The sequence below is a fragment of the Triticum aestivum genome, chromosome 6A (genome assembly GCF_018294505.1).
Source record: "Triticum aestivum cultivar Chinese Spring chromosome 6A, IWGSC CS RefSeq v2.1, whole genome shotgun sequence".
NCBI lineage: Eukaryota > Viridiplantae > Streptophyta > Magnoliopsida > Poales > Poaceae > Triticum > Triticum aestivum.
The window spans coordinates 30453163-30467669 of NC_057809.1; the positions used below are offsets into that span (position 1 = coordinate 30453163).

Here is a 14507-nt window from a genome sequence, read left to right on the forward strand (position 1 = left end):
CCGCACTGACGAACGAACTTGTCCGCAATCTTCTTAGGCGCTAATGGTTCGCCATTAGGTTTGAATGCCTCGATATTGTACTTTACGCCCTCCTTCAACTTTTTGTTCGGGCCTCGTTTCGTCCTTTTGCCTGAAGATTTGCTTGATCCGGATGGCTGAAAGAAGAAACATCGATTCGTTAATATATCTTCAACTCATTTAAAACATGTGATGATCACAAGATTCCTGCTTATATAAATATATATACCTCGCCGGTGTTTGTTGTTTCCGGATCAACATGTTCTTCGTCGTAGTTCATGACTTCATCTTCTTGGTCGTCGCGATCGAATATCATATCACCCTCTCCGGTGTTGTTTAGAAATTCGGAGCCGTCAAAATCTTCTTCATTCTGATCATCATCTGGCCCGCGTATGATATCGAACATGGTCTATTCTCTCTCTCTGTCGGTATTGTCCGCCATAGCTTTTATTTAACTATGCCAAAAGAAATATAAAACAATTTAGTATAATCTCGAATAATAGATATAATCTCGAATACATCGTCTCGAATAATAGATGTAATCTTGAATACATCGTCTCGAATAATAGATTTAATCTCGAATACGTCGTCTCGAATAATAGATATAATCTCGTCGAATACATCGTCTCAAATAATATATATAATCTCGAATAAATCATCTCGAATATTATATATCGAATACATCACTAGCTAGCTAGCTAGCTAGCTAATAAAGATCGAATACTAGAGAGTAATCTAGGCGGTGGACAACCAAAGTGAAGGAACCATCACTGGATCATAGCTCGGGTGATCTCCCCAAAGAACTTGCCAGGTATTGGAGAACCTGACGTCCATAGCAGCCATGTAGCGATGGACGTGCTCGTCCTCCTCCCTAACACGGCGACGTACCACCTCCAGCGGGGCCGGCTCCCTCCGCACTGAAAGTGGCCCACGCGAATGCCACCAAAGAAGATGAGGGTCGACGACGGGACCGGGGGCCGGGTTCCTCACCAAGCGTCGCGCCCCTGAAGGTAGCACCTCCCAGTGCCAGCCCGGCGGAGCCCAGTCCCGGACATGGGTCCTCTGAAGCAGGATGTCGTCGCGGACGTGTCGACGGCGAGGATGCGGGCCGGGCATCGTCGACAACAAAATACTATATGACGCAAAAGTAAAGTAACATTTTTTAAATGATGGATTGTGATGATTTCATATATGCAAATTCTAAATTTTATAACTAAAAATATAAGAAACTAAAAAAACATCGATCATCGTCTAACAATTTGAAATTAATCTAATTCATCTAGCTAGCTAAAACTAACATTTTCAAAATTTCTAACATTTCTATATAACTAACATTTCTATAACATTTGACATTATATATATTATAACTAACATTTCTACATACTATTTGACATTAATCTAATCTAATTAATTAATTCATCTAAAACTTTGTATGAAAAACAGAAAAACAGAAAAAACTAAAAGCTAAAAACAGAAAAATTGTGTGTGTGTGCGCGTCTAGTGTGTGTGTGTGGTGTGTGTGTGTGTGTGCACGTAGTGTGTGTGCGCGCGCGCGTGTGGGTGCGCTACGGTCGGCGCCAGCGCCGGCGCCGGTGTGCGCTATGATCGATTGGAGGGAGGAGAGGGGCCGGGGGAGGGGCTCACAGCGACGGCGAGGCGAGGTCGAGGCGACGGCGACGGCGACGGCGAAGCGAGGGGATCAGCGACCGGGACGGCGACGGGGCGGCGACGGGGACGAGGGCGGTGACGGCGACGGGGGCGGCGAAGGGGGCAAGGGCGGCGACGGCGACGGGGGCGGCGACGGGGACGAGGGCGCGACGGGGACGGCGTAGGACGGGTGCGGCGTCGATCGGGAAGAAACAGAGTGGGAGAATGAAAATTTTCGAAGTGTTGTATATATAGAAGGCACCTTTAGTACCGGTTGGAGCCACCAACCGGTACTAAAGGTCTGTTTTGGCTAGCCCAAGCGGCGGGAAGCGACCCCCTTTAGTACCGGGTGGTGGCTCCAACCGGTACTAAAGGCCCCCCCTTTAGTACCGGTTGGTGCCACGAACCGGTACTAAAGGGGGGTGCGCTGCCAGGCGAGGGGCGCAGAAGTTTAGTCCCACCTCGCTAGCCGAAGGGCGCTTACACCTGCTTATAAGCCCCGCCGCCGCTGCTGTCTCGAGCTCCTCTCTAAAGCAGGCCTTCTGGGCCTACCTCTGCTACTCTGCCTTGTGGGGCCTATTGGGCTTGCGGGCCTGCATCCTGGCCCAACCACAAGTTGGGTTTCTAGTCGTATGCAGGCCGTTGTTGCCCGATAGGTGGGCTTTTTTCATTTAGTTTTTTTTCCGCTTTATTTATTTTGTTTTATTTATTTTTAGTTGTTTTTTGCTGTATTTAGAGTTTCTTTGTGAATATTTTTGAAAGTTTTTAGAAACTTTCAGTTAGTGCCGGTAGTTTTTAAATTTGAATAGTTTAAATTTTGAATTATTTGAAATTTGTGTGAATCACTAGTTTGTGAATAACTTAACTTTAAAAATACATTTTTCAGTGATTCTTTTTTCTTATGTTTAATATTAGTGTGTTTTATCATTATATTCAATTTGGTAATGCTTAAGTTATTTAAAAAATGAAATGCCTTTGTAACGGATGAGTTTTTGTCCGAAACCCTGATACTTCGAAACAGATTGTCCATTTTGTACACGAAGTGCATCCAGTTTTTGCGGTAACCCTCTCTACTTTTTTGCACATGCTATGTGGGTAAAATTATGATACCATGCCAACTTTCATCCTTTTCTGAGTTCATTTGAAATGCTTTTCAATTTCAGGGTCATTTAGCTGAAAAAATCAGTAAATGCATGAAAGAATTTGCTTGCACATAAAATTTCTTCGCATTTCAAATGCCAAAACACATAACTAGCTACCCTAACTATTACAGAGATTCCCTCCTGGGTGTGAAACACAGAAGAAAGTGATGATAGTTAAGCCGATCACATCCCAGATCTTTGGGTGTGAAACTTTTTCTTCGCGTGTGTCCTTTGCGTTGTAGCCATGGAAAATCTTCATCATTTAACGGGATGCTCGGGTCAATATTCACTGTGAATGGAGCAATTTCATCAAACTTTTCATAATCTTCTGACTTGTCTGTCTTGTCATCCACTCCCACGATGTTTCTCTTCCCAGAAAGAACTATGTGCCGCTTTGGCTCATCGTACGATGCATTCGCTTCCTTATCTTTTCTTTTTTCTTGGCTTGGTAGACATGTCCTTCACATAGAAAACCTGTGCCACATCATTGGCTAGGACGAATGGTTCGTCTGCATACGCAAGATTGTTGAGATCCACTGTTGTCATTCCGTACTGCGGGTCTTCCGTTACCCCGCCTCGTGTCATATTGACCCATTTGCACCGAAACAAAGGGACCTTCAAACCACGTCGATAGTCAAGTTCCCGTATGTCCTATATATAACCATAATATGTTTCCTTTCCCGTCTTGGTTTCTGCATCAAAGCGGACACCACTGTTTTGGTTGGTGCTCTTCTTATCTTGGGCGATCATGTAAAATGTATTACCATTTATCTCGTACCCTTTGAAAGTCATTATATTCGAAGAAGGTAACTGGGACAGCAAGTACAGGTCATCTTCAATAGAGGTGTCATGCATGGTACGTTCTTGCAACCAGCTGGCGAAACTCCTGGTTTGTTCACGTGTAATCCAGTCATCTGACCGCTCCGGGTGTTTGGAGCGTAGCAAATTCTTGTGTTCATCCATATACGGAGCCACCAAGGCAGAATTCTGTAGAACTGTGTAGTGTGCTTCAGTGAGAGAATGTCCGTCCATACATATTATTTGTTCCCCTCCTAGCGTGCCTTTTCTATCCAGTCTGCCCTTATGCCGCGATTCAGGAAGACCAATCGGCTTAAGGTCAGGAATAAAGTCAATACAAAACTCAATGACCTCCTCATTTTGACGGCCCTTGGAGATGCTTCCTTCTGGCCTAGCACGGTTATGAACATATTTCTTTAAGACACCCATGAACCTCTCAAAGGGGAACATATTGTGTAGAAATACAGGACCCAAAACGTTAATCTCTTCGCATAGGTGAACTAGGACGTGCGTCATGATGTTGAAGAAGGATGGTGGGAACACCAACTCGAAACTGACAAGACATTGCACCAAATCATTCTGTAACCTTGGTATGATTTCTGGATCGATTACCTTCTGAGAGATTGCATTGAGAAATGCACATAGCTTCACAATGGCTAATCGAACGTTTTCCGGTAGAAGCCCCCTCAATGCAACCGGAAGCAGTTGCGTCATAATCACGTGGCAGTCATGAGACTTTAGGTTCTGGAACTTTTTCTCTGCCATGTTTATTATTCCCTTTATATTCGACGAGAAGCCAGACGGTACCTTAATACTGAGCAGGCATTCAAAGAAGATTTCCTTCTCTTCTTTGGTAAGAGCGTAGCTTGCATGACCCTGATGTATGCCGTCTTTTCCGTGCATACGTTGCTGGTCCTCCCGTGCCTCAGGTGTATCTTTTGTCTTCCCATACACGCCCAAGAAGCCAAGCAGGGTCACACAAAGATTCTTCGTCACGTGCATCACATCGATTGCGGAGCGGACCTCGAGGTCTTTCCAATAGGGCAGGTCCCAAAATATAGATTTCTTCTTCCACATGGGTGAGCGTCCGTCAGCGTCATTCGGAACAGGTTGTCCACCAGGACCCTTTCCAAAGACCACCTTCAAATCCTTGACCATATCATGTACATCAGCACCAGTACGGTGGCGAGGCTTCGTCCGGTGATCCGCCTCACCTTTGAAATGCTTGCCTTTCTTTCTTACGGGATGCCTGCTCGGAAGAAATCGACGATGTCCCAGGTACACATTTTTATTAGCCAAATATATACTGTCGGTATCGTCCAAACAGTGCGTGCATGCGCGGTATCCCTTGTTTGTCTGTCCTGAAAGGTTACTGAGAGCAGGCCAATCATTGATGGTCACGAACAGCAACGCCTTTAGGTCAAATTCTTCCCCCATGTGCTCATCCCACGCACGTACACCTGTTCCATTCCACAGTTGTAAGAGTTCTTCAACTAATGGCCTTAGGTACACATCAATGTCGTTGCCGGGTTGCTTAGGGCCTTGGATGAGCACTGGCATCATAATGAACTTCCGCTTCATGCACAACCAAGGAGGAAGGTTATACAAACATAGAGTCACAGGCCAGGTGCTATGGTTGCTGCTCTGCTCCCCAAAAGGATTAATGCCATCTGCGCTTAGACCAAACCATACGCTCCTTGCGTCATCTGCAAACTCCTTCCCATACTTGCTTTCGATTTTTCTCCACTGCGACCCGTCAGCGGGTACTCTCAACTTTCCGTCTTTCTTACGGTCTTCTCTGTTCCATCGCATCGCCTTGGCATGCTCTTTGTTTTGGAACAAACGTTTCAACCGTGGTATTATAGGAGCATACCACATCACCTTGGCAGGAATCTTCTTCCTGGGGCGCCGGCCCTCGACATCACCAGGGTCATCGCGGCAGATCTTATAGCGCAATGCACCACATACCGGGCAAGCGTTCAAATCCTCGTACTCACCGCGGTAGAGGATGCAATCATTAGGGCATGCATGTATCTTCTGCACCTCTAACCCTAGAGGGCAGACAGCCTTCTTTGCTTCGTACGTACTCTCGAGCAATTCGTTGTCCTTTGGAAGCATATCCTTTATTATTACCAGCAACTTTCCAAATCCCTTGTCAGATACACCATTCTCTGCCTTTCATTGCAGCAATTCCAGTGTGGTGCCCAGCTTTTTCTTGTCACCTACGCAATTCGGGTACGACATTTTTTTGTGATCCTCTAACATGCGCTGCAACTTCTTCTTCTCCAAATCACTTGTGCAGTTTCTCTTTGCATTGGCAATGGACCGATCTAGATCATCAACGGGCTCATCTGATGCCTCTTCTTCAGCTTCTTCCCGCATTGCCGGCTCAGCTTCTTCCCGCATTACCGGCTCGCTTCTTCCCCCATTGTTGTATCATCGTATTCAGGGAACCCATTGCCAGGATAGCTGTCGTCGTCCTCTTCTTCTTCATTGTCTTCCATCATAACCCCTCTTTCTCCGTGCTTGGTCCAAACATTATAATGGGGCATGAAACCCGACTTAAACAGGTGGACGTGAATGGTTCTTGACATAGAGTAATTGTGACCATTCTTACAGCGAGCACATGGACAAGGCATAAAACCATCCGCCCGCTTATTTGCCTCAGCCGCAAGCAGAAAAGTATGCACGCCCTCAACGAACTGGGGAGAGCATCGGTCATCGTACATCCATTGTCGGCTCATCTTCATTACACAACACCGAATAGACCAAATTAATACAAGTTCATACAATTAATACAAGTTCATACATAAAGTTCATACAACACTTAAATGCAACAAACAAATAACTCTCTAGCTAAAGCATTTAAATGCAACAACAAATATGATCAAGATCGCAACTAAGGTAACAATGGATCCAACATCATAATGATATCAAGCCTCACTATCGATGGCATATTTTCTAATCTTTCTAATCTTCAAGCGCATTTTCTCCATCTTGATCTTATGATCATCGACGACATCGGCAACATGCAACTCCAATTCCATCTTCTCCCCCTCAATTCTTTTCAACTTTTCTTTCAAGTACTCGTTTTCTCTTTCAACTAAATTTAATCTCTCGGCAATAGGGTCGGTTGGAATTTCCGGTTCACATACCTCCTAGAAAAAATTTCTATGTCAACTTGATGGGCATAATTTGTCATAAACACAAAATGCAACTAGTTTTAAAAGAGAATATACATACCACATTCGAATCATAACAAGGACTAGGGCCGACGGGGACGGATATCAAAACCATGGCACTATATGTATAACAAACAACGTACGGGTAAGATAATTATACGAGTAACTATATATCCAAATCACACAAACATCAATTTTTATATAAAATTTCATGAACAAGAGGCTCACCACAAGGTGGTGCCGGCGACGGGACGGTGCGGGCGATCGACGGTGGCTACGATGGAGATTTAGAAGGCACTAAGTAAACCACACCTACATATGCAAACTAAGTGTTATTTTTGACCTCAAATTGCATATAGATCAAATACTAGCACATATATATATATATATATATATATATATATATATATCCTCCCAAATTACTAAACTCACAAATTAATCACTATATAAAGCATTGCAAGAGCTAATCTAGCAATGAGAGATGAAAGGACAAAGTTGCTAACCTTTGTGATCATTTGAATGGATGGTGGCCTTCAAATCTTGACAAATTTTGGGCAAAATGTGTGATGAGCTCGAGAGGAAGAGGGGAAGAACAGAGAGGAGAGGGGAAAGGGAAAGAACAGATCGAGCTCGGGTGGACGAAGGGTTTATGTAAGACGACCTTTAGTACCGGTTTGTGCCAAGAACCGGTACTAAAGGGGCTGGAGGGGCCCCATTCTGACAACATCCTGCCACCACTCTTATTAGTACCGGTTCGTGGCACGAACCGGTGCTAAAGGTTCGCCACGAACCGGTACTAATGATGGAGGCTCGGCTAGCCGTTGAAACCGGCACTAATGTATACATTAGTGCCGGCTCAAATGTGCATTCAGCTCTTATTGCCTTCCTTCCAATGGGTTGATAGTTTGGATTCAAGCACTTCATTAGAATGTTGAACCATTTATGTTCAACCATTCTAAATGAGTACTCATGGACGCAAATCATCTTTGCCAAGTCGGAGTTCTGCAAGTGCTTCGACGACTGCTACCCCGGGTGCGTGAACGACAACGTGCCGGGCTATGCCTGCAATGTGTTCTGCGCCAACAAGTGCAGCCCCAACACCAACCAGCCCGGCTATGGCGTCAGCGTCGGCTCTGCCGCCGCCACCTGCAGGATGGCCTGCAAGATACAGATCTGCGGTCACTCAGCGGCGGCGCCGACCGGTAAGACGACGGACCATCTTGATCACATTCTTCTTCTTCTTGATGAGTTGAAAATCTCCGTGTTCTTTTCTTTTTGACAAGAATACTTCCATCTTTTGTTCTAATGATTTATGTTCTTGCATCGCAATTTCTGCAGATGCAGCTGACGCCGACATCTGCGTGCAGAACTGCAACAGGAAGCTGAGCCAGATTAACCGCCAAACCGCTCCGTTTTAGGAGAAGAGAAGAAGATTTGAAGAGCTTCCTTGTCGATCATGGGATCATTACATATACTATATGAATATGATGTTGAATGACTGTGATTGTAGCAGCAACCAATAAATTGAGTATGTCGATATGTAAGGCATAATATACATAATATGACGTTCATTTGGCTTTGATTTGGCATTTCCAAAGTTTTTTTTGTCTTTTTTGCGGCAAAAAAGTGCGAGCTTTTCCCCCTTAACTTAACCCAGAGATGAGAAAAACGTAGGCAACTGATACAACACCCAAGGCTTCATAGCATCTTAAAAAAGAATGAAAAGTAGCACTGGAACCACATATTAGACTAATTAGAGCTGGTTGTTTAATCGCCAGCCATATATGCAGTAGCAAATAATACCAGGCTAAGGCAAGTGCAAATTCAGTTCAACTCACACGAACTTGTTCCCAACATTCCTAGCTAACATCAGACTGAGACTACCGATGGGATTCAATATTCATTATTCAGAACAGTGCTTCTAAATATTGAGGTGCGAAGTTAACAACAAAAAACACGCAAAATAAGGGACATAAAGGAACATATATAGGCAAAGCAATGACAGTAGCTAGCATATGATTTAATGAAGGCGCATGACACAATGACATTTCAGAGAAAAGCTCAAAACTAAACAAGGAGACATTAGGAAGATATTTAAATAAACTTACAACTGTAAATTCAGAAATACAACTCAGTTTCAACATGGCTATATTCATAGTGAGTGATCAGTCATATCATCTTCAGGAATGAATACCATGGCCAAACTGACTAGAGGACACATTGTGCCCATTTGATTTACCAGGAGATCGCAGTACTGAATGTTCAGTTGTTCACTCAGACTGGAATATAGAAACAGCATTGTATCAGAAGTTCAGAACTGAATTCTGTTTCCTTTCTACATCAACACAGGCAGATTCATAGTGGCTTGCCTACCAAAACAGAGATGAGCAACATTCCCTTGTCTCTAATCATTTTTAGGTCCAAAGTTAGTCTCATAGTGAGTACTATTATCTTCAGAAAACGAGTACCATGGCAAAACTGGACAAAACGGAACAAGGAGCATGAAAGCGCATGACACAATGACATTCCAGAGAAAGCTCAAAACGGAACAAGGAGCCATTAGGGAGATATTTAGATAAACTTACACCTGTAATTTCAGAAACACAGTCTCAAAAAAAAAATCAGAAACACTGCTCAGTTTTGAAACAAAGATAGTTTTAGATATATAAAACACAACTACTGTCAAATTTACTGAATATTCCCAAAACAGCATATACTCATTATATCGTATGAGAAATAAAGAATATGCACAATCAGAATTAGCTGGTCAGAAGGGAGGAGTCATCCTGAGCTATCTTTTAAGCTTGTTCTACACACACTGGAAGACAAATAAAATATACTACTAAAAAATCATGGCAACAATACTCATTAATCAGAAACAAATTTAGCCTGCCAAGATGAAAATGAAATCATTTTTTTCTGGCACCAAATATCCCCAGTGGAATTATTACATCCAGAATCTTGTAAACTGCTTTGAAATATTTACTTGCTGTCATGCCAAATTGCCAATGAAGTCTTGTCTCTCACACGTAGCTGTACAGCTAAAGAGATACTAGTAAAGTAATGTTCACTTGTATAAACAGAATTGGATCAGAGCAGCATTCTGTTAACTTTCTACATCAACACAGGCAGCTTCATAGTGGCTTGCCTGCAAAAACAGTGATGAGCAGCATTCCCTTGTCTCTAATCATTTTTAGGTCCAAGGTTAGTTTCATGGTGAGTGGTATTATCTTCAGAAAACAAGTACCATGGCAAAACTGGCTACAGGACACGCTCCACTTGGCCTTCGTCCATTCGCCGAAAACACGCCGCCGCCTAACCCGGAGGTGGTGCTAGGGAAATCGTGCCCATTTTTTTTACCAGGAAATAGCAAAATACATTACAAGTTATATATCCGGGCCAAATGACGATATTGCCCTCGTATCTCCAGTGCCCATATAAGCACACACAATGCCACACAAAGTCTCACACTCTCACCTCATCAGTTCTCTCCTCCTTCCCTTCCCTTGATTCCGAAGAAGAAGAGGCAGTAGCTTGCACGAGGAGGGAGATGGAGGCGAAGAGGTCGAGGCCGGCCGCCATGGCCGCGCTGTGCATGCTCCTCCTCCTGGTGCTGCTGCCCGGGGAGGTGGCCGCCAAGTCCAAGTTCTGCAAGTGCTTCGACGACTGCTTCCCTGGGTGCACGAACGACCACGTGCCGCACTTCCTCTGCCAACTGTTCTGCGCCAACAAGTGCAGCCCCAACCAGGCCGCCGTCAGCGGCGACGCCATGTGCAGGATGGCCTGCAGCAAGCTGAACATCAAAATCTGCGGCTGGTCAGCGGCGCCCGCCGGTAAGACGACGGTCGGACCATCTTGATCACATTGCATTTGCTCCGTCGAGCAAGCCCGCATTTCCTTTTCTTCTGACAAGTGTCATATCTGCTTCTGTTCTCATGATTTTTTCTTCTTCTTCTGTTCTCATGATTTTGCAGATGCAGCTGATGCGGCCAGCTGCATGGAAAACTGCAACAAGAAATGGAGCCAGAATTAAGGCCCACAATTAAGCTGTTACGTTTTAGGAGAAGTAAAAGGCATCTGAAGGGCTTGTCGATCGATCATGAGATTGTAGCCATATAAGTGTGATGTTGAACCTCTCTGTGATTGTAACAGCAACCAATAAAATGAGTATCTCGATATGTAAGGCATATATACTACACAATATAAAGTTGATTTGGCATTTCCATGACTGGATCATAAGAACCAAATGTTTTTATCGTCTGTGTGCGACTTTGTTTTCCTTATAACTTATTTCATAGATGAGTAAAAATTCAAATGTTAGCCAAACCATCGAAGCAAAGGAGGAAATAATAACATCTCCCAGAAACAAAGCGGCATTGGTACTGAAACTTAAAACCAAACAAAGCGGGGCGAAAGCCTTTTTCCAGTAAACTTAAAACCAAAGGCAGTTAACGATGTGTAGAGGTAAATCAAGGCTAATAAGGATTTGCCTTTGATTTGCCTCTCCCTACCCTCATACCTGCCCTCATAAGAATAACCAAATCATTTCTTCAGAAACAAATTGAGGCTTTGAAAAAAAAAACAGGAACAAGTGAGCCATTTTATTTCTTCAGAAGCTAGCTCATAAATTATTTCAAATGTTAGCCAACTCATAAAAGAATCCAAAAGTTGGGCAACCAATTAATGATCCATCATCCAACATCCATGGCTTCACAGCATCTCAAAATAGAAGGAAAAGTAGCACGGAAGCCATGGATGCTGTGAAGCCATTTATGCTATTTGTGCTGTAGAAAATAGCACCAGGCTAATGCAGGCACAGTTCAGTTCAACTTGCAGGAGCTGCTCCCAAACTCCCAAGTCAGACTACTGACGGGATTCAACATTCATTATAATCAGAATTACGCTTCCAAGTATTGAGGTACAAAACTCAACAACAAAAAAACACGCACAAAATCACTATGAGAATAATCTTGGATCTTAAACTGATAGCCACAACATCCATAACTGTATCTATCAGCATAGAGCCATAGACACAGTTGCGTGTAGCATCGAAGTAGGCCTCATTTTCAGCATAGTGGATACTAACTTCAGTAGATGATTTGCGGCATAAGTTCACAAGGGTTTGTAACATATGCAAGGTTTTCAGATCGTGCTTGCCTGTGTAAAAGAATGAACAGATAATTTGCCGCATGTAACTAGAAGATTTTACGTATTCTAGAAAAAAGGCAGAAGCTTGTAAACTGGCTGGAAGTATTTATCTGCTGCCATGTCAATGAAATCTGATTCCTCTCACGCGCAGCTGTACAGCTAAAGAGATATTACCAAACATAGGATAACCTCCACCATTATATAAAAACAGCAATGCATGAAAAACTGCATTCGGTTTTATTTCTACATCAACACAAACAGCTTCATAAGGGCTTGTCTAATCAGTTTAAGATCCGAGGTTATTCTCTCATATAGTGATAGATATTTTGTTCAGAAAATGAAAACATACTATGGCAAAACTGACTACAGGACGCTCCACCTGGCCATCACCCATTCGCCGAAACATGCCACGCAATCGAGCTGTGACGTGACGCTATGAAATCATAGTCTTGATTTGCACTGAAAATAGAGAAATACTATGCTCAGCTGCCTTACAAACTATCCAGGCCAAATGTCCGTTTTGCCCTCAGAGCTCCAGTGCCCCCTATAAGATGAACCCCAAAACTGACTAGCAGAGTCACCACCAACAGCAGTCCCCTTCCTTCCTTCTCCTATTGATCCTTAACAAGCATCGTTCGTTGGTCCCCAAGAAAGAGATGGAGGTGAAGAAGAGAGCGGCAGCCATTGCCGCCCTGTGCATCATGCTCCTCCTCGTGCTGCCGTCTGGGCAGCGGCAGCAGGTGGCCGCCATGTCCGACTTCTGCAAGTGCTTCAATGACTGCTACCCTGGGTGCAGGAGCCCCGGCGTGCCGCGCTGGCTCTGCATCCCGCTCTGCGCCAACAAGTGCAGCCCCAACACCAACCAGGCCGGCGACAGTGTCGGCTCTGCCGCCGCCACGTGCAGGATGGCCTGCAAGATACACATCTGCGACTCGTCAGAGGCGCCAGCCGGTAAGACGTCGGACCACCTTGATCACATTCTTCTTCTTCTTGATGAGTTGAATCCGTGTGTTCTTTCACTTGAAAGCAATCGTTTCTTCATTTGTTCTGATGATTTCTGTTCTTGCATTGCTATTTTGCAGATGCAGCTGACGCCGACGTCTGCGTGCAGAACTGCAACAAGATGAAGATATGGAGCCACAAGGCCCATAATTAGCTTTCAAGCTGCTCTAGAAGAGAAAAAGATTTGAAGAGCTAGCTTGTCGATCATGGGATCGTATATATATGATGTTGAACTGCTGTGATTGTGGCGGCAACCAATAAAATGAGTTTATGCGTCTGTCATGTCATCTATACTATTATACGTAGAGAAAACCCAATAAATGTTAATCGGTCTTTGGTTTGGCCAACACCTGATTTGATCATGACTACCAAAATTTATTTGCCTTTTTAATTTGCAAGGAACAAGTGAAAACAAGCATTCTCAAGCTAACACATAGACGAGCTAAAGTTCAAATGTTACCCAAACCATGGAAACCTTTGCCACACCTCAGAGAAAGGAGGAAAAAACGTCCCACAAGCAAAGTATCATTGCTACTGAAACTTAAAAGCAAAGGCGGTAATCGATGTACAGAGGCAAATCAAGGCTAATATTGTTTTACCTATCCCTGTCCTGATAAGAAGAACTAAATCATTTCTTCAGAAGCAACAGCAAGTACGACGGTTTGATTTTTTTTCTCCAGCAGGAACAAGCGAGCCATTTTGTTTCTCATCAAAGAAGGCAAAGAAGCGCCGAAACCCGGCCCTGTATATAAGCAGTAGCAAATAGCACCAGGGCTAAGGCAGGTACAATTCAGTTCAGCTTACAGGAACTTCTTCCCAACTCCCAGGCCAGACTACTGATGGGATTCATTCAGCATTCATGGGTGAGAACTAAGCTTCTAAATGCTGATACAACATGAGCACACACTAAAGTGCTAGCAAGATCAATCGACGGATGAATTTAGCAAAAAACTGATTAATTCCAATAAGTGCACTCCATAGCTGACCGCGCATGGTACATAGAGGATCCATCTCCACGGCGAGCATACAAATGGAGGAAACCACACCCAACAACTCTCTGCATCTCAGCCACTGGAATGTAACTTTGGATACCTGCAGAGCAAGCAATACCACCGGTCAAACATATATAGTACACAATAGCGGCCCATCTAAGCCGCACTTAATCAGCCCTGTTCAGTATCTGAGCCCATCCCACTCAGAGCCCATGGTTTTCCTTTAGAAATTGATTGGACGAGAAAAAAAAGAAAAAAAAGCACTATTTCTCATTAACTAAAACAAATAAGAAAAAATTATTTGCCGGGAAAGCGACACAGCAACTTTGAAAGAAGTGGTAAACAAGCATTTTTTAAAGTGGAATGAAGTGCAAGTGCTCTTTTTTTGTACATATGTAATGTGCCGAAAAATATAATTTATCTATGCAAAGAGTAGATTTGCGCACGCAGGAAGGATCTGGGATCAAGAATTTGTACCTGGTTGCAAGAGGTTTGCACAGACTTCTTGAAACAGGAGCTAGCCAAGCATTTGCACTAACTAAACCTGCATCAGTAATCAATAAAACAGAGCATTTATC

The 14507-nt window shown here is 43.8% G+C and overlaps 2 protein-coding genes across 2 annotated transcripts; both read left to right on the plus strand.

Moving 5' to 3' along the window:
• Positions 1-10310: 10310 nt before the first annotated feature.
• LOC123129369 (uncharacterized) lies at positions 10311-10820 on the plus strand. The gene is made up of 2 exons (XM_044549560.1): positions 10311-10620; positions 10762-10820. The coding sequence occupies exons 1-2, from the start codon at positions 10338-10340 to the stop codon at positions 10818-10820; spliced, it is 342 nt and encodes a 113-aa protein (XP_044405495.1). The 5' UTR covers positions 10311-10337.
• A 1710-nt stretch (positions 10821-12530) lies between these two features.
• On the plus strand, positions 12531-13290 carry LOC123130132 (uncharacterized). Its single transcript, XM_044550079.1, has 2 exons — positions 12531-12886; positions 13018-13290. The coding sequence occupies exons 1-2, from the start codon at positions 12592-12594 to the stop codon at positions 13089-13091; spliced, it is 369 nt and encodes a 122-aa protein (XP_044406014.1). The 5' UTR covers positions 12531-12591; the 3' UTR covers positions 13092-13290.
• Positions 13291-14507: the final 1217 nt, after the last annotated feature.